This window comes from Cuculus canorus, chromosome 19 (assembly GCF_017976375.1).
Source record: "Cuculus canorus isolate bCucCan1 chromosome 19, bCucCan1.pri, whole genome shotgun sequence".
Classification (NCBI taxonomy): Eukaryota; Metazoa; Chordata; class Aves; order Cuculiformes; family Cuculidae; genus Cuculus; species Cuculus canorus.
In genome coordinates, this window is record NC_071419.1 from 10,785,987 (window position 1) to 10,808,550 (window position 22,564).

The 22,564-nt window shown below is 50.0% G+C and overlaps 1 protein-coding gene across 4 annotated transcripts in view; it reads right to left on the reverse strand.

Moving 5' to 3' along the window:
- The window catches only part of NSMF (NMDA receptor synaptonuclear signaling and neuronal migration factor), a 47,358-nt gene extending 37,121 nt beyond the window's left edge, over positions 1–10,237 (reverse strand). For all 4 annotated transcript variants that reach the window (XM_054083935.1, XM_054083934.1, XM_054083938.1 and 1 more), the window contains exons 1-2: positions 10,052–10,237; positions 503–564 (exon numbers count right to left, since the gene is read on the reverse strand). In XM_054083935.1, the coding sequence (XP_053939910.1) occupies positions 503–564; positions 10,052–10,122 (133 nt within the window). In that variant the 5' untranslated portion in view covers positions 10,123–10,237. The remainder of the gene's footprint in view (positions 1–502; positions 565–10,051) is intronic.
- Positions 10,238–22,564: the final 12,327 nt, after the last annotated feature.

The following is a 22,564-nucleotide window of genomic DNA, read 5'->3' on the forward strand; positions in this document are numbered from 1 at the left end:
TCCTGAACCAGGCAAGGCAAATCTCATTTTAAGCCCTGTGGAAGCCATCCCTGGGGATAAATCCAGATGTTACCTCTGGCAGCATAGACAGATTACTGCATACACGCTAAGCACAGCGGTTAACACACTATAACTCACCTGGCTTTATTCCCCAGCGAAAGCATGACCTAGGAGTGACAAACAGTGTGGAAGCCTTGTGCAGGGCAGTCTTTCATTTCCCAGCTGAAGCTTCACCCAAGGACATCAGCTCTAGGGCTGAATTTATGACAGGGCACTTGTTCACTAGAACCAAACTTGTCCCCACAGCCCACCCAATCCCTGAGTCCCCAAAGTGCCTTTTCTCCTCAAGGGCTTCACAGATCTAGAGGCGACTCCTCCCGTCTCTCTGCTGCCAAGATCTCACACTGACCCTTTGTCATAAATAAATGCACTTTCATTTTAAGGCCCACTAATACAGAGGTGTGTGCACACAGATAAAAACAAGGCATGTCAGTTCTCTTACCTGAGCCGTTCCTGCCTTCGGGATGGTTTTGTGAAAGATATTCGCCAAAAGCCCGTGCTGCTCTGCATATCCAAGCATCCCAGAGGCAGCAAAGGAGAGAAAAAAAGAGATGAGTAATGGTTAAAGGCCAAAGAGAGAAGCCAGATCAGTATTAATACACTGTCATTTTACTGCCACTGCCTTTCCCCCAGCTTTGGGTGACACTCATTTGTCACACAGGAACTGGATCACTGTCTCTAACCACCCCAAGACAAGCCCCTTCTGGCAGCCTAAGGAAGAAGGAATCTCCACCCAGCCCCAGCCACCACCCCAGCCTTCCACGCTGAGTCTGAACACTCTGTGCGCTACCACAGCTTAGACAATAACACCAACACCCACCTTGCCTAACCCTAAGCTCTCAAGCACTAACGAAGTCAGGATTTGGGTTACTGGACAATCTGATTTCAGTGACCGCCACAACACGCCACAACAGCAGATTCTGGTTCTCTGATGGATTCGCGTCCCACAGATGAGTGAGATTTTGCTGAAATACATTAAGAATCAACTAGGCAGGGTAAGTTCTACCCCTTATCACACATCAAGGCCTACATAGGAGACTCAACCCATGAATATTCCAACCACAGAAAATCTTTCTGCTTTCAATCCACACAAGAAAGGAATCCTTAGTCAAGGCATGCAATCCTTCATACACAGTAAATACAATCTCCAGTCTGCTTGTGCCAGGATATTTGTAACATCATGGAACGGTCTGGGTTGGAAGGGACCTCAAAGTCCACCCAGTTCCAACCCTGCCATGGGCAAGGACACATCCCACTGGAGCAGGGGGCTCAAAGCCCCATCCAAACCTGGCCTTGAACACCTCCAGGGATGGGGCAGCCACCACTGCTCTGGGCAACCTGTGCCAGGGCCTCACCATCCTCACAGCAAAACATTTCTGCCTAAGATCTCATCTCAATCCCCCCCTCTTTCAGCTGAAAACCATTACCCCTCATCCTAGCCCCGCACTTGTAGATCCAGAGCCCCACCCCAGCTTTCCTGGAGCCCCTTTCAGTACTGGAAGCTGCTCTTAGGTCTCCCCAGAGCCTTCTCTTCTCCAGGCTGAACAACCCCATCTCTCTCAGCCTGTTCTCATATGAGCAGTGCTTCAGCTCTTGCATCATCTCTGTGGCCTCCTCTGGACTCGCTCCAAAAGCACCATGTCCTTCCTGTGCTGAGGAGTCCAGAACTGAATGCAGAGCTCCAGGTGAGGTCTCATGAGAGCAAAGTAGGGAATCCCCTCCCTCGACTTGCTGCTGTGCTTGTTCTATACCAAACGAACCTGTGACTCAAAAGAGCCAAAACCAGCTTTTCCCCAGCCATCCACTTTCACCAGGTTTGCCGAACAATCTCTCCAGAGCCCATAGCATCACAACGAGGTTTGTATTTGCCAATCGAAAGCCCGGGGAAAGGTTACAAGCAGCGAGACAGAACAGCCATCCACCCCCTTGGCAAGCCAAGCCAACAAAACCCAGCAGCCAAGCATTCTCAGCATGCAACCATCTCTCTGGGGAAGAGATGAAGACTTGCTGCAAAAAGGAAGACTCTCCAAATCAAAGCATCACATCCACTGCCATCCTCCTTCAGTGTGCTCAGCCTCAGAGCATCCCTCTCCAGTTTAAGCTGTCGCAAAAGGCTACGCTTATAACAGCCACTAAACGTCTATATGGAAAATGGCTTTGACCTCCCAAACAACCTTCTGCTTTGCTAACCAATGCAGCAGCATATCCCGACCTGCATAGCCAGGATTTTCCCCCACTGCTTTTCTACCCTTGCTCTCAAGGGGGAAAAGATTAACAAAGCTACAACGCATCTCCCAGAGTGACCAGAGCTGGAAGGAGTGCGAAGTCCATTTGTCATCCACAGCCAGCAACAGGGGATCGATATGAACAATGAAGAAAAAGTAATTTAATCTCCCTGGGAGTAAATTTGAGCACAGCCAAATGCAAAATGCTTTGGAGCAGCACAGCTGTAGCTGGGCAAGAAGCAAGGTTTAACCTTCTCCATCACGACATGCTAACAGCAGAGGCTTTTTCTGGTTCCAGGTTCTTGCCTGTCTACCACCAGGCTGTACCTCTAGATACCAGCCTGGGGTTGCACTTGACCAAACTGCCTTCTGCAGTGCCTCAGCACCCCCAGAGAGGGTCAGGCAGAGGTTCTGTCACACAAAGGAGCTGTACCCCGACCATGCTACACAGAATAAAGGGGTGACCATCATGGTTCACTATACAGGACACCTCACAGATGTCCCTTGCACCAACTACCTTTCTGTCTGGGCAAAACGCAGGAATGGGGCAACACACAAATGTAAAGCTGGGAGGTGGAGGGGGCAACTGCAGAGATGTGGTGGAGTCACCATCCCTAGAGGGATTCAAAAGACACGTGGATGTAGTGGTCTGGGATCTGGTTTAGTGGTGGACTTAGCAGTGAGAGTTTAGAGTTGGACTCTATGATCTTAAAGGTCTTTTACAACCAAAACGATTCTGTGATTCTATCATCAGGCTATGCGGCTGCAAGAATACTCCTGAGCTACTCCCGCACTCCACCTCAAAAAAAGGTGTCTGTATGTGCTGCAGCATCTCTAACCTCGATCTCCTGTTTCCCCAAGCAGGTCAGGGTAAAACCCCAAGTGCTGGAGCTCCCAGAGCACAGGCAATGTCCAGACCTCTCCTTGCAGGCTAAAAGCAGTTGACAAACACAGAGCTACTCGGAAACACTGCCAGGCCTAGGTTGAACCTGCAGTGCTGATGCCGCTGTCCCAGTCCCTCTGCTCTCAGACACTGCAGGCCAACCTAAGAGCAAATGAGTGTGGATGCTTGATCACAGCGATTTAGCAACAGCTAATAAAGCACTGACACTGCACAGTACCATGTGCAATGGGGGGGTTCCAGCCAATTACCCCACAAACTTCAGATTAATTTTTTTTCCTATTATCTCAGTGGTTCCTTTCTACATTCCTGCTTCCCCAGTGACACCGGCTTCTCCTTGGCTGTGCCTCGGCCGATCTCCCACAGATGTCCGCATACACCCTTTGCCAAGGGGACTCTGCTTGCTCCTTCTGCTGACTCTCCCCTTGCCAAGCATTTTGTCTTCATTTCCTGCCCTCACTGTGCTCCCAGTCACCCCAGCTTACCAGCGTCTGCCCATTATCACTGCTGTGCCATTTACCCCCTCTCCTTGGCTACCCACTGACTCGATCAAAACGAAGCCTGAGCAAAATTCCAACAGATGGCAGCTGCTCTGTTCATCCCATTATTTTCTAATTCTTTTATCAACACACTGTATTAATACCAGTCACACAGCCGCGCTTCCTTCTCAGCTCAGTTTTTCCTCCACCATCACAGCCAGCATAGCTCAGGTCCCATCAAGCCTTCTGGGGACACGGGACAGAAACCCTCCAGCTGGGCACAGAGCAAAGACACTGTTGGCTAATTTCACTAGCAAGAGATAAAAAAGGAAACTTGTTTCACGCAAATGAGATGAGGTGCAAGGTGCCTTACAGATGCACAGGCCACTGAGCTATGACCCTGAGCGTACGACACTGCAAATGCTGCATACAGATGAGCAGGTAGTGCTGAGAAGTAAGCAGCTGATGACATGACAGGTTCAGCCCTGACTCATCTAGAGAGGTCTTCGTTATAGTAGCATGTTAGACAGTCAGCACGGCTCAATTTAACAAAAGGACATCAATCAGGGGACCACAGCTGGAGTACACCATGCTACAGAGCCTAACCAGTAAAAACAAGACTGCCGCTACCTCAGAAAAAGCACCATCTGCTCCAACTTCTTCTCCATCACAACAGCTTCAAGAGTGTGAAGGGCAGGATGCAGCAGCACAACTCAGGTGGGAAAGGTGGCTGCCCTTCACAGGGCATTTTTCAGTACTCACTGTGCACTGAAGAGCAAAGCTGGACTCCAGTCTGGAAGAGAAACCAGCTGAGAGCTTGTGAAGAAGCACAGACGGTCTAGACACACATTTGCTAGAAGGAGGAAAGCCGCCAAGTAACAAAGATCTCAATTACAACGTGATGAGCATGGAACAGCCTTCGTGTCTCTGAAATAATCACATCAACAGGATAAAAGGGGCCTTGATGAATACCAGCAGCCACGAGAAATTGATGCACACAAATTTATGCAATCCACCAAACTGGCACTGAACCCAGTGAAGGATTGTGTGCTGAAACACTCGGAGACATGGGAACGACCTGAAGTAACTCCATTTAGAGCACAGCAGCAAGCAAAGCAAAACCTGGGCTTTTCAGGTGTATTCCGTGGAAAAATAAAGAACACCCACCACCTTCCCATGTTCCTCCAGAAGCAATGCCCAGAGAAGCTGCAGCAGGAATCTGTTGTGACAGCATCTGACAGCACTGCATCTCAAGAAAACAGGAGAGAAGAGCCCTCCTGTATCATCAGGACCTACGTCCTCCTACAGCAGCAATCTTGCTCTTGTCACTGAGAGAGGGGAGCACCGCCAGCAGCTCCACCATTACCAGCTCAGCTGTTAACGACTACTGACACCTACGTTGTTTAAACCCAATAGTAATGATAGTCTGACAAAAATCAGATTTCTGAAGTATCTGTGTAGGGAGATGGCAGCTGGAAAATTTTAACTTTAAATACGAAATTCTCACTCTCAAGGAAGGGAAATTGGATGTCAGCAAGGGATCAAAGACCATTAGTTAAAGATCCCTTAGTCCTCAAGGAAGCCACAGTCACTAAGGTTGGACGGGAGGAGAGAGGACAGAGCAGGAAGAAGTTAAATCAACAAGGTAATCAAAGCATGAGAGCATTCATATCACTCACAGGAAAATTCACACGTGTAGAAAAGCAATCTAGGTTCCACGAAGAACCTGATCTAAGCCACAAACTGCTCACGCAGTAAGAAATCTGGGATAAGGAATGCATTCAAGTACCTCAGCATTTCATCAGGGCATGATTTACCCCTTTGCAGGAAATAATGCTTCACAGCCTTGCTTAAATGCACTCTACTCACTGCAGAGAGACTAAGACCAAACTCCTACCTCTGTGGGGCGTTTGGAGTAGACACCAAAGTCCAAAACTGGGCAAAATGAACCACACGCTCAGCTGTATTATTTCTTGTGCCAATTATGGGAAGGAGAGATGGTTCTGGAATAGCCAGCAGAAATCTCATGCCTGCTCGCACTATCACACAGTCCCAAGGAAGAGCTGGAGGCCAGAGCAGTACAGAGCAGAGCTGCAGGAAGAGACCGATGTATCACCACGTTTGGGGTGCCAGTGCTGCTCTGTAGGCATCAGTGCGGCACAGACACAGACAATCCATTTCTAAAGGCTTTGGTTCATCCATGTCCCTGCAAATGTTCTAAGTAAGGCAAGGAGCGTGTGTCAGACATGAAGAGATCCTGCTCCAGCCCAAAGCACAGCAGGCTGGAGCTGTCAGCAGAGGGGCAGCACCAAGGTCATGCTTCAAGGACACCCACACCATCCCTGCCATCACCACTTGTGTCCCAGGAGCTGCACGGCAAAGAAGCACACACAGGAAGGAAAACAGGACAACAGTCAGATCTCACACACAAGCACTGCAAATTCGATCAAAGCAACAGCACCAAGGCACAGCCACAGCCGGGGTGCCGCAACTCTCCCAGGAGAGGACAAGACTACAGAGACCAAAGCTGGCAGCATCACAGATGCTCTCAACAGTTCTAGCATAGAGCAATGATGCCATTATTTTGCAAGAAGCTATTTAAAAGACCCAGTGCACAACAAACTGCACGGGGCTTAATTAATTCTCCTGGGACAGGAGACTCCCCCGAGTCGCTCTGCAGAGATTTTAATTTAAGAACCGAGGGAGCTTGCACCTTCTGCTGAGATCACATTCCTCACGACAGCAAACAAATGATGTTCCCTGCTCAGTAAAACAGGCAAATACGCACACACACACACACACACTCCAGCCGCATGTAATATACAGCGGCAACCACTTGGACTTGCAGCGAATTTCAGGAGATGATTTTCCTTTCAGAAGGAAATGTCCGGAGAAATACAAACAGGGCAGAGCTCAAGAGGTGCAGAGAAACAATTTCAGGGCATCTCCTCCTGCAGCAAGAGAACAGGATCCTACAGCTGCTGACATGAAATTGCAGGAGACCCGATTACTGCAGCAGCACTACCCACAGAGGGGATCCAAGGCCCCAGCCCTCTTGGGAAGGACAGAGTCCACCTCTGTGCCCTTGTATGCTGTATCACAGACCTCACTGTAGTCAACGAAGATAAGGACACATGGAAGAGGACGCTGGGCAGAGCAGAGGAGCTGCGTGAGATGTTCTCTGGGAAATCCAGAGGAAACCTTTCAGCAGGTGGGTCCTTATGGCTGTAGGAATTCTAAAGGTGGCAGAGACCACACCCAGCAGGGACCAAGATGTACCTGGAGTGGCAGGACGGTGGGACACTGGCAGTGCTCGTCCACACCCACACCTTCCTCATGCAAAGAGGCAACACAGGGAGGTCCTCAACAAATTCTCTGCCCTCACAAAATCCTTTTCAATCAGGCATTTCTAGCGCAGGGAACAGATAGGGAGACATGTAAGGGCACTTGTCCTGTGCCATGACCAGGGGTTTCTCAAGGACTTTGTGTTCCCCACTCCGAGTCCACTCAGATAACTTTTCTGGTCAAATCATCACAATTCACTCCACTAAGAGACACCTCGGAGCTCCCACACATGACCAGCAACTCGTCAGCAGTGACAGCAAGTATGTATAGCAAACCAGAATCCCAGAGACACCTCCCAGACCGTTGATACTACATGAGTAGCATCTGCCCATCCTGGTGTGGGCTTACAAGCCGTTGCGTTCAAAACATGTTAGTCGCTCCCAAACACCCACACTACCATTTGAAACGTTACCAAATAGGTTGTTTGTGTGACTGGCTGTCTAATCCTACTCCCAGAGCTCCATTACAACAGTTATGGTGCATTTTGTGCCATTTCTGTATAACCACCGACTGACAACTGCCAAAAATTCCAGAGCTTTGAATACTGTTGAATCATAGAATAGTTTGGGTTGGAAGCGACCTTAAAGATTGAGTTCCAATCCCCTCACATTTTCATTACTGGTTACGAATGCATCATAACGTGGGGAGAAGTTCCCTGATCTCCCTGGATGGCTTTCTCTAGAGGCATTCCAGACTCTGAAGCACGGATTTTCTTTACAACACAGACGGCAATATATAGACATCTTGGATCTCTTCCTTTCAAGCCATAAGGCTCTCTCTCCTCCCGGCACAGCAGAGATACTGTAACGCTGAGTTACAGTCACAGAGAGGTGACTGAGATCTCTCAGCAGCACAGATCAAGTCCTACACATGACTCCAGGTTATTTTAATGCAATTTTGGCTGACACAAAGGAGGTGTTATATAATGTAGCTGAAAAGTTTATTTCTTCCCATTATTTTTCTGCAGCGAGGAGCCAGCCTAGATGCAGCAGGGACTCTGCCAGATCTACCCCTCGGCACAGCGTGCTGTAGGAGCAGCTGAATGGCTGCGCCAATGCCCCCAAAGAGACACCAGGTGATTGCCGTGACACTTGTGCTGCAGCGTGGGAGAAGGGTCAGTTCCATCCAAAGAGCACTGTAGCAAAGCTCATCCGCAACAGCTTTTTAAACCCAAGTACAACCAAGCAGTAAACGCATTTTCTAGGATCATCTCCCATCTTTGATACTAAAAAGCCCTGCAAACCAGACAGTATGTGAAATACTACACTGCAGGACAAGCGATATAAAAACATAACCAGCACGATAAAGAACCCAGATCTTCCACCGGGTCAATGTCGTAGCTGGGATGCTGCCGGAGAGGGCAGATGTGGTGGGTCTGGATTTCCACGCAGCAGGTCCTCCATTCAGAGGAGCGAGACCCCTTGAAGGGAGCTACCGACTTTGCCCTGGGACACACAGATGCCATTCCAGATGACGAGAACCCCCCAAGCAAACTGACTGCCTTCCCAATTCCCAAAGATTGCAAAGCTCCAGCCCTGATAAACCCACATCTACCCTGCTCCTTGCAAACCCAGCAAACAAAACCTGTGGGTGGTGTGAGCCACGCAGGCAGTGAGAAGCAGGGATGCCTTTGGAGACAGACCCCCCCTCCAGCAGCTGAAGGGCTGCAGGAAGGAGTTGGGTCTCCTGCAGGATCCCCCCTAATTTTGGGGAACGTGGCGGCTGCTGAAGGTGGTGCTGGGCCCCTCTGAGCCCCTCAAAGCACTCCAGCCCCAGTGAAGGACGCCAGGCCCCCTTGTCCCAGGCTGTTGTGCCCAAGCCCTGTGGGGAAGAGCCCAGGGGTCGCAACTTGCCCCAGGGGGGATGAGTGTGGGGTTCACAGCCTGCCCCAACAGCTCAGAGGGATAAACGCGGGGGTCCCATCCTGCTCGGGAAGATGAGCCTGGGGAGGGTCACACCCTGCCCTGAGGAGGATGAGCCATGGGGGAACAAGCTCAGGGGTTGTACCTTGCCCGAGGGGGGGGTGAGCCTGGGGGTCACAGCCTGCTCCCACAGCTCAAAGGGATAAAACCTGGAGGTCCCATCCTGCCCAGGGGAATGTGCCTGGGAGATCACACCACAAGTCCAGGGGTCGTACCTTGCCCCGAGGGCTGCACTCTGTCCTGGGGGGGACAAATCCAGGGGGTCGCACTCTGCCCCAATAGCTCACTGGGATGAGCCTGGGGGTCGCACCCTGTCCTTGGGTGGATGAGCCTGGTTGGGGGTTGCATCCTGCCCCAGAGGGAGCCATGGGGAGACAAGCCTGGGGGACACACTCTGCCCCAACAGCTCAGGGGGACGAGCCCAGGGGGTCGCATCCTGCCCCGGGATGGGCGAGCCCACGGGTCGCAGCATTCCATGACAGCTTGGAGGGACAAGCCCAAGGGCTGCATCCTGCCCTGGGGTGAGGGGAACCAGCTCTGGGGTCGCTCTGTGCCCCGGGGAGAGAGAAGCTCTGGAGGGGACAAACCCTGCCTCGGCGAGTGACAATCCCTGCCCAAGGAAGAGAGATGAGCCTCGGAGAGGGGAGATGAGACCTAGAGCGAGGACAAACACTGCCTAGGAGGGGAGATGAGCCCTGGAGAGGGGGACAAACCCTGCCCCGGGGGAAGATGAGACCAAGAGCGGGGACAAACCCTGCCTAGGAGGGGAGATGAGCCCTGGAGGGGGGTGACAATCCCTGCCCCGGGGGGAGATGAGACCTAGAGCGGGGACAAACCCTGCCTGGGGGGTAGATGAGACCTGAGGGGGTCTAAACCCTGCCCTGGAGGGGAGATGAGCCCGGGGGTCGCATCCTGCCCCGGGCAGAGCCACGGGGGGACGACTCCCGCCCCGACAGCTCGCGAGGACGAGCTCGGGGGTCGCACCCTGCTCTGGGGAGAACGAGCGCGGGGGGACAAACGGTGTCCCGGGTTAGATGAGCCCGGTGGTCGCCCACCCTGCCCGGGGGCACCTGAGCCCGTAGCGCCCCGGGGTCGGGCGGGTTCCCCCGCGTCTCCCACCTGACTTTGGCCGCCACCGACGACATGGCCTCGTTCCTCAGCGTCTTCCTCTTGGACACGGCCGTGCCCATATTGCCTCGGCAGCGCTCATGGCAGGGCCCCGCGGCGGGGCCGGCGCCGCCCGCTCAGCGCCCCGCGGAGCCCATGGCCGAGCCCGGCCGCGGCAGCTCATTGACTGCGGGGAGAGGGGCGGGGCCAGGGGCGGGGGCGGGGCCAGGGCGTGAGCCAAGAGGCGGGGCCAAGGAGGCGGGGGGAGAGCGGGAAGCGGGAGCGGGAAAGGCGTGGGGGACGCTGAGCTGAGGCGGTCAAAGCGTAGCACAGCCCCACCGTGGCTGCTAAACCAGGTCCCCGAGCGCCACGGCCACACGCTTTCTGATCCCCTCCAGGGATGGAGACCCCACCCTCACTGCCCTGGGCAGCTTCTGCCAGGGCTTCGCCCCTCTGTCAGTAAAGAAACTTTTCCTAATATCCAATCTAAACCTCCCCTGGTGCGACTTGAGGCTGTTATCCTGTCCCTTGTTACTTGGGAAAAGGGACCAGCACTGGAGAACAAGTCTTATGAGGAGCGGCTGAGAGAGCTGGGGTTGTTTAGCCTGGAGAAGAGGAGGCTGAGGGAGTAACCTTTATTGCTCTCTACAACTACCTGAAAGGAGGTTGTGGAGAGGAGGGAGCTGGGCTCTTCTCCCAAGTGACAGGGGACAGGACAAGGGGGAATGGCCTCAAGCTGTGCCAGGGGAGGGTCAGACTGGACATCAGGAAAAAATTCTTCACAGAAAGAGTCATCAGGCACTGGAACAGCTGCCCAGGGAGGTGGTCGAGTCACCTTCCCTGGAGGTGTTTAAGGAATGGGTGGATGAAGTGCTGAGGGACATGATTTAAGGGAGTGTTAGGAATGGTTGGACTCGATGATCCAGTGGGTCCTTTCCAACCTGGTGATTCTATGATTCTATCTCATTCCAAACCCCTTCACAGAATCATGGAATCATTAAAGTTGGAAAAGCCTTCTAAGCTCATCCCGTCCATCCCACTAAACCATGTCCTGAAGTGCCACTGCCACACGTTTGTCATCCATCTCCAGGGATGGAGACCCCACCACTGCCTGAGCAGTCTCTGCCAGGGCTTCACCATTCCTAGGAGGATTTGAACAAATTCAGTCTAACTGTTTGTGCCATTAATCTACAAAATGAAAAATGAAGTAATTTAGTGTAGAGAGCAGAGGGGGAAAAAACGATGAATAAGGTATCGAGCAACCCTGGGTTGTGTGGACACAAGGAGTGGGATGTAAATACCTCATCAGCTGGAATTTTATCAGACACCGCAGAATTCACTGTGAATAACAAACTTTCAGAAATGTATCTTCCCTTAGACTCAAGCTGTGAGCAGAAAAATTGCCATGTGTGCAAAATAAAGTTGTCACGCTGTTTTTTAGCTTAGCCCAGCTGACCAGAAGAGAGGTGCTAAGTGACATCGCTCCATCACTGCCACTGACTGAGCTGCTCTTGCAGATAAGTCTCGCTCCTTTTCCTGAGGGATTTGGTATCTCGAGCACGATGAACAGGGCTCTGCTCTTTCACAGTGCTGAACTCAGTGATGAGACTCCTTTAAACAACACGATCTCCATCCCATGTGCTAATTGTAAGCAGATTTTAGGGCAGGTTTGCCTCAGTCCTGTGCTGGAAGCAGATGTGGCAGAGCTGATGCATGCTCCTCTAACACGATGCCTAGACCCGTTTCACGCCGCTGGAAACACAGAGACACAGCAATCCAAAGGTGCCCACATCGTCAGAAGAAGGGAGAAAAGAGAAACACATGGGAATACTTAAAGATAAGGTAAACCCAAGCCTTTTTGACTGTGCTTTACCCCCTTTTTCCCTCTGTAATTAGAGGGAAAATAATATGGGGTTTATTTCTACGTTTAAATATTTTGTCAGTTGTGGCAAATGAAATTCTTTAAAAATGCAAAGGAATAATAGACAGGTGTCCTCCATCCCCAACATAATCCCCACCGGATCTACCTGGAAACACCCCAAAGTTGCTCACAGTGACATTTTTTGGATACAAAAACAAAACCCACTGTCAGTGCACTGGATTTCTTCCCACAGAAGATGACTCCTATTAAAGTTCTACTTATGGCTGTCCCATCCCTGCCCTGGTTTTTGTTGCACAGTCACGTCACCAAAGAGTTTCTACAACAGAAAAGGAGAGAAAATCCACCTGTTTTTAGAGAGCACCTTAATAAAACTGCAGAGCACTTGAGCTGTGCAAACAGTTACAAGTTGTAGTGAAGCAGCATTCAGGGTCCTCAATTCTCAAACTTAAAAAGCAGGATGCCTCCACCTTCATCCATTTTAAGGCCACTCTGTCACATTTGCACCTCTTGGAGCTCTCTCAAACTCTCCCTTGCCCATTCCTTAGGAAGTTTTCACTCTTTGCAGCTGGGGAGAATACAGCCCAGTGGATTCTGGGCACTTAGAATCCACTTCAAGGGCACATTGTCTGCTCAGGGCTTGGTCAGATGGTTTTTGAAGACCTCCAAGGATAGAGGTGCCACCATTGCTCCAATCCATGTCCCAGAACTGCACCACTCTCACATGGGAAGTTTTTTTCCTTATATCTAATGGGAATTTCCCTTGTTCCTACATATGCCCTCTCATTGTTGGTCTGTGCACCCTTGAGAAGCACCTTGCTCCATCACACTCCACAAGCACTGGTTCATCTTCCTGCCATTTCCCCTATTGCTCTCTGCTTCCTTCTTTCCCTTCATTTAGCGTTTCCTCCCTGCCTTGGGTTTCTCCCACGTATTTGGGGCTCTGGGTTGTCTCAGCACAGCACAGAAGAGGAGGCAGCGGGCCTCCAGCTTGTTGCAGCTGGAAAGATGCCTTTGCTTCGTGCTAGGAAGAAAGTCAGGCGAGCCAGGCAGACTGTTCCCTATCACTTCTCCATGGCAACAAGCCTTCCAGACACACGCACGTAGGCAAAGAGACCGAGGAGGGGGAGCACCAAGGTCCCTCTGCCCAAGCCCCAAACCTCCGCTCATGCAGCTCTCTGCTGAGTTCACGTCATCTTAGGGGAGCACACTCCAAAAGAGCTTCCATATAATCATAGCTGGTCAGAGAAATGCTTCCCTCCATCCACTGGTGAAGGTGCAATATCCTGAAACATAAGAGAGGCCAAATCCATTCTGGCCGGCAATGATTTTTGTCTATATAAATGTGTCACACTTTAAAAATATGGTATCTCAGCATCTTGTCAAAGCAACCAGCACACCTCTGTCTTGTGGGAAACCTGGTTAGGTCTAGGTCTGAGATCAGGCTGAGATGAGACAGCCTGCTGATTCTCAGACTTCAGGGATACAGTCTTTTTTGTGTTTAGAAAAGCCATTTTGTCTAAACAAGCTAAAGGATGTGTATCCTGACAATTTAAATGCAAAAAGAGAAATAAGGTAAGCCAAAACCTGTTGTAGGAACAACCTGCAAAAGGCAAAGCCAAATAGTCATAAGTACTTCTTCAAACACGTCAGGCACAGGAAGCCTGGAGAGTCTGGAGAGTCATAGTTGGCTACGGTGCAAGAGGAGCATTCGTAGGAGATAAGGTCAGAAGAGAAAAACAATGAATACTTTGCATCTGCAGTCAGCAAGGAAAAGCTCAGAGAAGTTCCTGGGCCAAAAATTCTCTTTATATGGATATGGCATTGGATTTGGCTCATATTCAAGTGTCAGCAGAAGAAGTTGAAGAATAAAGAGCCAAATCAAAGAGTGCAAATTCACCAGAGCAAGATGGTTCACATAAGTGGTGAGGAACTCAGACATGAAACAGTTTAATTACTGAGTAGTAATCACTGTGCATAACATAGCCCCAGTGTCTGAGAGCTTCAAGATGACAAATGGGAAGGGTTTGGGGTTGTTACAGACCATGAAGTCTGAGGTCCCTCCTGGGCAAACTGGCAGAAATGGTCATAAAGAATATGATTAGTGCATAGCTGGATACATCTAAAAGACTGGGAAGGAAAAAAAAAAGTGTTTTTTTCCCTTGAATAAAGGGGTGCTTCATAAATCTATTACAGTTCTTTAAGGGAGTTGATCAGCAGGTGTCTGCCTGGATTCCCAAAAGGTCTGTCGCAGGAGTCCCTTACAGAAACACAGCTACCATGGGATTAACAGAAAAGACCTGAAACAGATAAACAGCTGGTTAAAGGATTCTCAGAGAGGAGCTGTCAGTAGGTAGGCTTCTGGGTGGAGGGAGGTCTTGGCTGGAGCCCCACGGGGACATGCATTGGGGTCTGCGTACTTCAGCATATTCAGAAATAATCTTGAAAAGGTATTGCAAAAAGGGGGACAGACCTTGCTGATGATGCTAAGGTATTCAGCGTCATGAATACACACGATGCTGTAAAGACTTATGTAAGGATCTTATGGTAGTGAATAGCTAGGTAATAAAATGGCTCAGGACATCCAGAGCAGATAATTGCAAAGATACGCACACAGGAGAAAAACAACCCCGACTTCAGCAGCACAATGCTGGGCTCGGCACTGATCCTTATCCTCAGAAATGGCCTTCTTCCCCGGGTTCATCTGGATATCATTCCCACCCACACAGCATTTGTGGCCCACACGACGGCTGCTGCCTTTGTCAGGAGGTAAAGAGCAGGGACTCTGCAGCACAGAAAGCATAAAACTGGAAGAAAGCATGATGTTTAACTGGCCTTGTGAGATGACTGTAGTTTCTTTGGTCCAAATTCCCAGGCTCACGTGTGGTCCTGCAAATGAGACACTCAGCGAGTTACTGGGAAGGGCAGAACAGCAGGGTTAGCACTGCCGAGGGAGGTGTGGGATCCCATCCCCAAGGACATTTCCCGGGGCTGTGCATGACCACAGCTTGAATCAAGGTGCAGGTGCCTCCCAGGCTGCAGAAAGGATACAGAAAGGGCTGGCTCAGGCAGAGACATTTTCACCCCATTGCCCTCTGCTCCCATCATCCTGCACAAAACAAGGGCGGTGGTGATGAGGGGGATGCACCAGACTGAAAAGAGAAGATGTGCCCACTATCCATAAACACAGTGTCCCAGTTCAGCTCTTCTGATGAGTCACAACAGCCTTGAGAGGTTGCAATAAAATCAAGGTGGTGATGGAGCTGTCGGGGTTTATCTGCATAGCACTGCTTGGAAAGAGTTTGAGGACAACTGCTACAGCAGCTGCACTGGGAAGCTCAAGGTCTCCCAGGTACCAGGAGGTCACTCTGAAATATCACCTACCTACCTTCCCCCTAGGCCAGTTGAGCCACTTAAAGATGTTCCTGTTAAGTTCAACAATTAGAAACTTCACTCTAATGAGTCACAATAAGAAAATAATTTTCTCAATGCTGGCATAATTAAAATTTAGCAATACATCACAGAAGTAATATCAATAGCTAACAAGTTGGAGTTAGCCAAGACTGATGGCTTTGCTTTGAGGAGATTCATTTGGACAGAACTGCTCTTAAAAGGCCAAGCATTTGACATCAGCAAAAAAGAGCTTGTTCAAATGCAGTCCCAAAGAAAGTCCTGATCACTGGATGAACAGTTCTTCTGAATCAACTGGGATGTGGAACATTTAGACCCAACGTTAGGCTAGCTCACCACCAGCTATTTTTGGTAAAAGACTTGATCAGTAATTATCAGGCTGGGTACAGCCTCTCAGCCTTTCTTTCTGTTAGGTGACATGTACCAGCCCCGATGTGCTGAGTGCAGCACTGGTGGGAGGAGAATTCAGACCTCTTAAACCATAATTACAGGGTAACCCGCGCTATAAGATTAAACCCTCTCCTCACTCTCCTAAGTCACAACACTTTCCCAAATCTTCTCATTTTGCAAGCATTATGAAGAAGCAAAGTATTACTTCACATTATCTGTCTCCTTCTGTGCCAGGCCCCTGGCAGAGCAAGCGAGAAGCAGCCCTGCGCCAAACCAGAGATCCAGAAGGGAGGATATGTTCTTTGTGGAAGTGGAGGATGTAGAAAAGCAGAGCCCTTTTATCCCAAATTTGGAACAAACGGGATTGGAAATGGCCTTGGAGCTCACTCCCCATGCATAGCCATAGCTTGGGGGCATTTGAGGGCTGGTGCACCCTCCTGGATGAGTGCAGCCACCTGTTAACAGCACAAATCGCCTGTGCCCAGGGCAAAGCCCAGCCCTTGCACTGGCTCAGCTCCTTGGGCTTCTCACACAAGTGTGTTTCCTGGGCACGGACAGCCGTGCTGCATTTCCGTCGATCCCCAGCTGCAGAGCCACTTCGTCAGCCCCTGCTGACCCTCCAAGCTGGATCAAACAATGACTCAGAGCAGGAGCTTTTCCAAGTTGGGTCCAGTGGCAGCACCTTGGCTTCCCACTGCTTCGCTCCCACCGCAGCCCTGAGCTGGGCAGGGTCTGGCTGGCTCTGCAGGCACAACCTGGCCAAACTTTGCTGTGGCAGAGGTTCAGAGTGAGAGCGGAGGCTGCGGGTTTTATTTTGCCAAGAGCAGTGCAGGAGCCATAGCAGCTTTCTCTGAGCAGGCTTTAGAGATGGGGAGGACGGGCTGCAGCTTGGCACTGTCATGCAACCTTCCCTGTGGCCAGACAACGCCTTTCTCTGCTCCCACTGCACTGCAGCACCAGCACCGGCATGGCCGGGCCCCAGTGGGAGTCATCACACTACTTAAAGAAAATTATGTTGCTGGCCTTTTCATTATGTTGCCCAGCAAATGTTCCCATGAAATATAGGCCTAATTATCTACCCACATTCAGATTACTCTAAGATGCAATTTTCATCTCTGTGGAGTTTGCTTTCCTTCTGTGGATCTCATGATTGAAATACACTCAATTAGCCATTACTCTGCTGGCTGAAAATCTTGAGCTGCCTTCCTGACAAGGCTGCTCCATCCAGGTCTCGATGGCATTACCACAGCCAGGTGACACAAGCTCACGTGCCAGCCACAGAGAAGTCTCACTACTCAGCCCTGCCTGTCATTTGTTACATTTGTATTGCAAATGGGAAGCCTAGTTAAGACTGAGGGCTTGGAATGTGAATTATTGAACAAACCTGACTTAAAATGTGGTCCCAGAAGGCTAAAATCATTTTCTAAATGCAAGCCATGCCTTGTGCCATGTAGACTGGAGCCAGGCAGACTCAATCCCATGAGTACCCTTGTTAATATGCATGCACACCGATTCATAAAGTAATAACAGTAATAATAACGATAATAATCACAGTCTCACAGAGTCATTTAGGTTGAAAAAGACCTTTAAGATCATCGTGTCCAACTGTAAAACTTACGCTGCCAACTCCACCACTCAACCGTGTCCCTCAGCACCACGTCTTCACATCTTTTAAATCCCTCCAGGGAGGAGGATTCTACCACTTCCCTGGGCAGCCTCTGCCAGTGCTTGACAACACTTTCTGTGATGGAATTTTTCCTAATATCCAGTCTAAATCTCCCCTGGCACAATTAATAATACAGTTCAGACACTCAAGGGAGGACAGGAGCACTTCCAATCCCACCAACCATGTAGGCCCCTTTCATTCATTCCCAAATCCCTATGTCCCTTCCCAAATTCCTCCTTGAACACAGCCAGGGTGTTTTCCCAGTTCCTGTAATCCTGCTTTCTATCTCACACCAGAACTTTGCTCCTTGCTGCCTTGTGATTTTCCTGGCCATTTGAGCCCAAGAGCACCCAACACCAACACTGGGCAACTGTGAGCTGCAATGCTCAAAAGCAATACAGGCAGGCAGAGCTGCCAAAGAGTCCAAAGAAAGAGAACGGAACCAGCACTGGAGATCATGGCAGTCTGTGTCTGTGTCCATCCTGGGCTGGGATCATTTCAAAAGTGCACTCCTAAGTCCCTGTGAGGGAACTCACTCTGCCCAGGAGAGGGGGAGTCTAGATGAGACACCACGTTTCTGAGTCAGGAGCACTGACAGGAGAGTGGGCATTTCTAGAGCAGCATAACATTATATCCCTCTTTTTGTCTTATAATGATACAGCAGGAGGAAAGAAACAAAAGAAATGAGCATTGCCTGTAGCAGGAGGGAGGGTCTGAGCAGGGCAGTAACATCATTTCACTGTTTCACTCCTGTTGGCTAAATTAGTGGTATCAAAATGACATAAGCCTTTTCCTTAGGATAAACTACAACAAATGAAACCAATCTATATAACAAAGGAAACAAGATGGATATTGTATACAGGGAAAAGATTCCCTAACTTCTCCACTGAAATGTGGGAGCACTGGTGCGAAGGCTCTCTGGAGGACAGTCAGCTTTGCTTGGCTGAGTTGTGACACTCTTGCTGGGTGGTGATGCCCTTCTGAGTGTGTTGTGTTCCCATACCGCACCACCCTCCTGGTGATGGGAACTGGGTTTGCACTTACTAGAGATGGAGTTTACTGCTCGTGTCCCCAGCACCAGCAGCTGTGGAAGTGCAGGACTTCACCCTGGAGGTTCCTCAAGGTCGGGATTCCCGAATGTGTTCCAGGAACTGGTAATTGATGGTAATTGATTGGTCAATGATTCAGTGATTACTCAGTTCTTGCTCCATCTACATCTCAGTATTTCATTGTTTGGCAAAATAACAGTCTGACTTTGTCCTGACATTGGTACCACACAGCAGAGGAGAAGCTGAAGTGGTTGTTATATTGAAGGCAGAAGAGAAGAAGTTGCAACTAAAGGAGAGTTGTGCAACTGTGTCCCTGCAAACATCTCACTCCTGAAGCTCTGCTCCACCCCTGCACCATTCCCAACTCTTGCTGTATCGAAAGGCGCTGGGTGCAGGAATGAAACCTTCTCCACGTGTCTTGCGCAGTTGCTGTTACTGTGGGCAAAAGGGAGAGCTGGAAATGCAGCACCCACGCTCTGCACAGTCCCAGGCATGGCAGGACCAGCTCCCTCCAACAGGAGCTGTACGCGGGAGCAGCAGTTGAGCACGTGGGGACTGATCCTGCATAGAGTGAGGCCTAGGAGCAAGGGGAAAGGAGGTAGAAATGTATGGGAAGGGTAACTTAGAAAGTTCAGCTGGAGGATGAGAAGGGATGCATTTAGCCTTTCCCTCTTGGTGGGTGGAAGGAAAGTGTTTCATGATGCAGAAGGAGCAAGAAGCTGCAAGGGAGGTGAGGAAAAGCGGAGAGTGGGCTTTGCTGTGTCATGTGTGTGGCAGGGTGTTCCACGGCTCCTCTCTCTGGCATGAAGTACATACTTGCATCTGTGCTAGTGACAAGAAGCGGCTCTGGGCAGCACGGGGAGGTTCATGCCGGGCTGCACACACAGTCATGGCCAACAGCATCAATGGTTTAGCAAAATCAGTGCTATCTGCTTCACCTGGTGCATCACATGAAGGTGCAAGCAGCAAAGAGCCTCTAGGTTAGGTCCTGTGCAAAGATATCAAATTCCACAATTGCAAATAAAATAGCCCAGGACACAGGGAAGGAGCAAGTGTGGTGTGTGAGAGGGGGTAGGAGAGTGTTTTACCTTCTGCAGTCCCTGCCTGTGTCCGGCTTCCAAGCTGCCCTATGGGTACTAAGAGGAGCAGCCACCAAAGGTTGATAATGAAATGAGATGGGTGCTGAGTAAGATTCATCGGGGAGCTTGTGATGGGCAGCAGCTGAACCCATCACTGTTCAGCAGGAAATGCAGATGGATGGTGCTGCAAATCTTCAGCTGAACCAAAGCCAATAGTGTTGTGCTTGTGCAAAAAGGGTGGATGTCACAGCATGAGGAATAATACAGAACTGTGCCACGGTGCGAGGGCTGCACGGGTCTGGTACAACACCAGCTGGAGGACCTGGACAGCTCTCGCCGAGGCGTTTCATGAGAGATCGGGGTTGGCTGGACCTCAGAGGGAGCAGTGGAAGGGGATGGACGGTGCAAAAGAGCAGCTGTGAGCAAAGGCTGAAAGTGGGACCAATTCGTCCCAGAAAAAGAAAGATGAGGGGGGGGCCACAGCAATATGGTCAATTATACCAGGTTGAAGGCAGGACAGGGCAGGAAGCAATAGGATTAAACTGTGGCATGAGATTCAGGGTAGACCTAAAGGAAAACTTTAAGTGAGGCAGTGCAACAAGCTGCCAGGAAGGGTTAAGAGGTGCTCTGGTGTGAGAAGATCAGCTCAAGTGTTGGATCAGGTGTGAGCAGCTGGAGTAGAGCCTCCCTGAAGCACTATGTCGGGCAGGATGGTCTCAGCACAGCAGTAGCAGAGCTCTTCTTGGGCACCAGGTCAGGTGGGATGGTCTCAGTACAGCCGGAGCAGAGCTCCTCTTGGGTGCAAGGTCAGGTGGGATTCTCAGCAAAGCTGGAGCAGAGCTCCTCTTGGAGATGAGACAGGTGAGATGGTCTCAGTACAGCTGCTCCAGTCTGTTCTGCCAGCGTGTCATGGATGCATGGAACGGCTGTGAACTGGTAGAGCTCGTTAGTCTTTTCATCGCTCATGGAATGAGCAGCTTCACAAACTTCATGGAAATGGTGACAAGTATGAGAAAAATTGAAGGAGAAACAGCCCTGTAGAGTGGGAAATAAGCGGCTCTTTGAGTAGAGCTTGGAATGGAACAGAAAAGCTAATATTGCGGAGTCAAGGAAATATAACATTGGCTGAAAGCCCATGCTGTAAGTTGGTAGTCTGAAAACAGCAATTGGAAACAAAATGACAATGTATATGAAGAGGAAGAATGTAATAAATACTAATCGGTATGCGGCAATCACCACTATGAGCTATGAAGCAGCGATATTGATAGAGGAGTGAAAATGGACAGAGGAAAATCCATGCCTGGAAAAGCCACGACCAGTGAGAAGGTGTTCACTGAATATGTTAGAAACAAAACAAACATTAATGATGTTGTCAGTTCATTTCATAGGCCTAGAGAACCACAAAAAGGTTCTCTAGGAGCAACATCAGATGAATCCAGTCCGACCTCCTGCTTGGAGCAGGACTGATGTCAAAGCAACATTGCCTTGCTCAGGGATCACCCAGTCTGAGCATAGAGAAGCCACAGCATTTCTAGCTGAGGAGGAACATTGTCGGAGCCAAGGCCCTCAGCATCTCTCTTTTGCATTTAGAAAGGACGGGAATGTAAGAAACAAGGACAATGAAATACTCTCTGCTCTACTGACCACCACTGGCATCTCAGCTAACATCTGCGGGGCTTCAAAACAAGCAAATCCACACGATCTGCACCTGAGGGCCCTCCAGCAGCACCCTGAGCTGAGCCACCTTCTCCTGCTGCTGAATAGCTTGAAGCCTGTGGAGATGCCAGGCTTGGCGGGAGGCTAATGTGGTGCTCAGCATGCAAAATGGGTGCCTTGGTTAACAGCCAGTCAGTCCGGCATGCCATTACGATTGAAAAGAAGAAATTTAGAAGAAATCAGGAAGAAATTTTTCACACTGAAGACGGCAAAACACTAGCCCAGGTCCCCAGAGAGGTGGTAGATGCCCTGTCCCTGGAAACGCGCAAGGTCAGGTTATACGTATGGAGCTTGGAGCAACCTCATCTGGTTGAAAATGTCCTTGCTTGCTACAGGGCAGGTTGGACTGGATGACCTGTGAAGGCCCCTTCCAAGCCAAACCATTCCATGATTCTATGGAAAGTGGAGAGGGTGCAGAGGATTCAGTTAGTATGGAATTCAAGGACTAAAAATACACCCATCAGTGGGGTGTAATGGAAAAATGTCTTGTCAAATGAGCCTCATTTCATCCTTTGAAAAATTACCAGTTTAAAGATAAAGGTTACCATGAAGCCATTATTTGCTTAGCTTTTGGCAACATGTTTGACTTAATATCATATGACACCCTAATTACGAATTTAGCACTATACAATCTGAATAAAGGCCGCATTAAATGGATGGAGAGCTGCAAACCCATCACCAAAACAAGGAGTCATCAACGAACAGAGATGATTTAGAGGGATTCTGCAGGAGTCGGTCCCAGCCTGACACTAATCAATGTTTTCATCATTGATTGAGAGATGAGCACAAAACACAGCTGATGAATTACACAGCTGTTGGAAGCAGCGGGACCAGGAGGGAATAATTACAGCAGAGAAGTCGTACAGAGCAACTGGGAGCTGCTCTGTGCACAAACCCCTTTTCAGTTGGCAGTGTTAAAATAGGCCAGCTCTTATACAGGAACAGAGGAAAGGTTTCATCCAAAAAAAGATGGGATGCAAAAAATCTAGACATCATCAGGGGAACGACAGTCAGAAGCTGTTGCCTTTGAGGCACCAGCAATACAGTGCTGGCCCCGGGTGCCGGGATTGGAGGCAAAGGATGAAAAAAGCCAGGATGGTCTGGCTGCGCTTTTCTGCAGTCCAAGGAGCTGTGGCCAAAGAGAGGATGGCTGAAATCCCACAGGGAAAAAAGGCACAAAGAGGGGACAGACGAAGTCCCTGAGCTGCAAGCAGCAGCAGCCACATGGGCTTGGTACAAGCCTCGAGGCTGGGGATGGGCTCCAGACCCCATCCTATCTCCTGCAGTGCAGGGACAGAGCCACGCTCACCCTAGCAGCCCAGGAACATAACCATG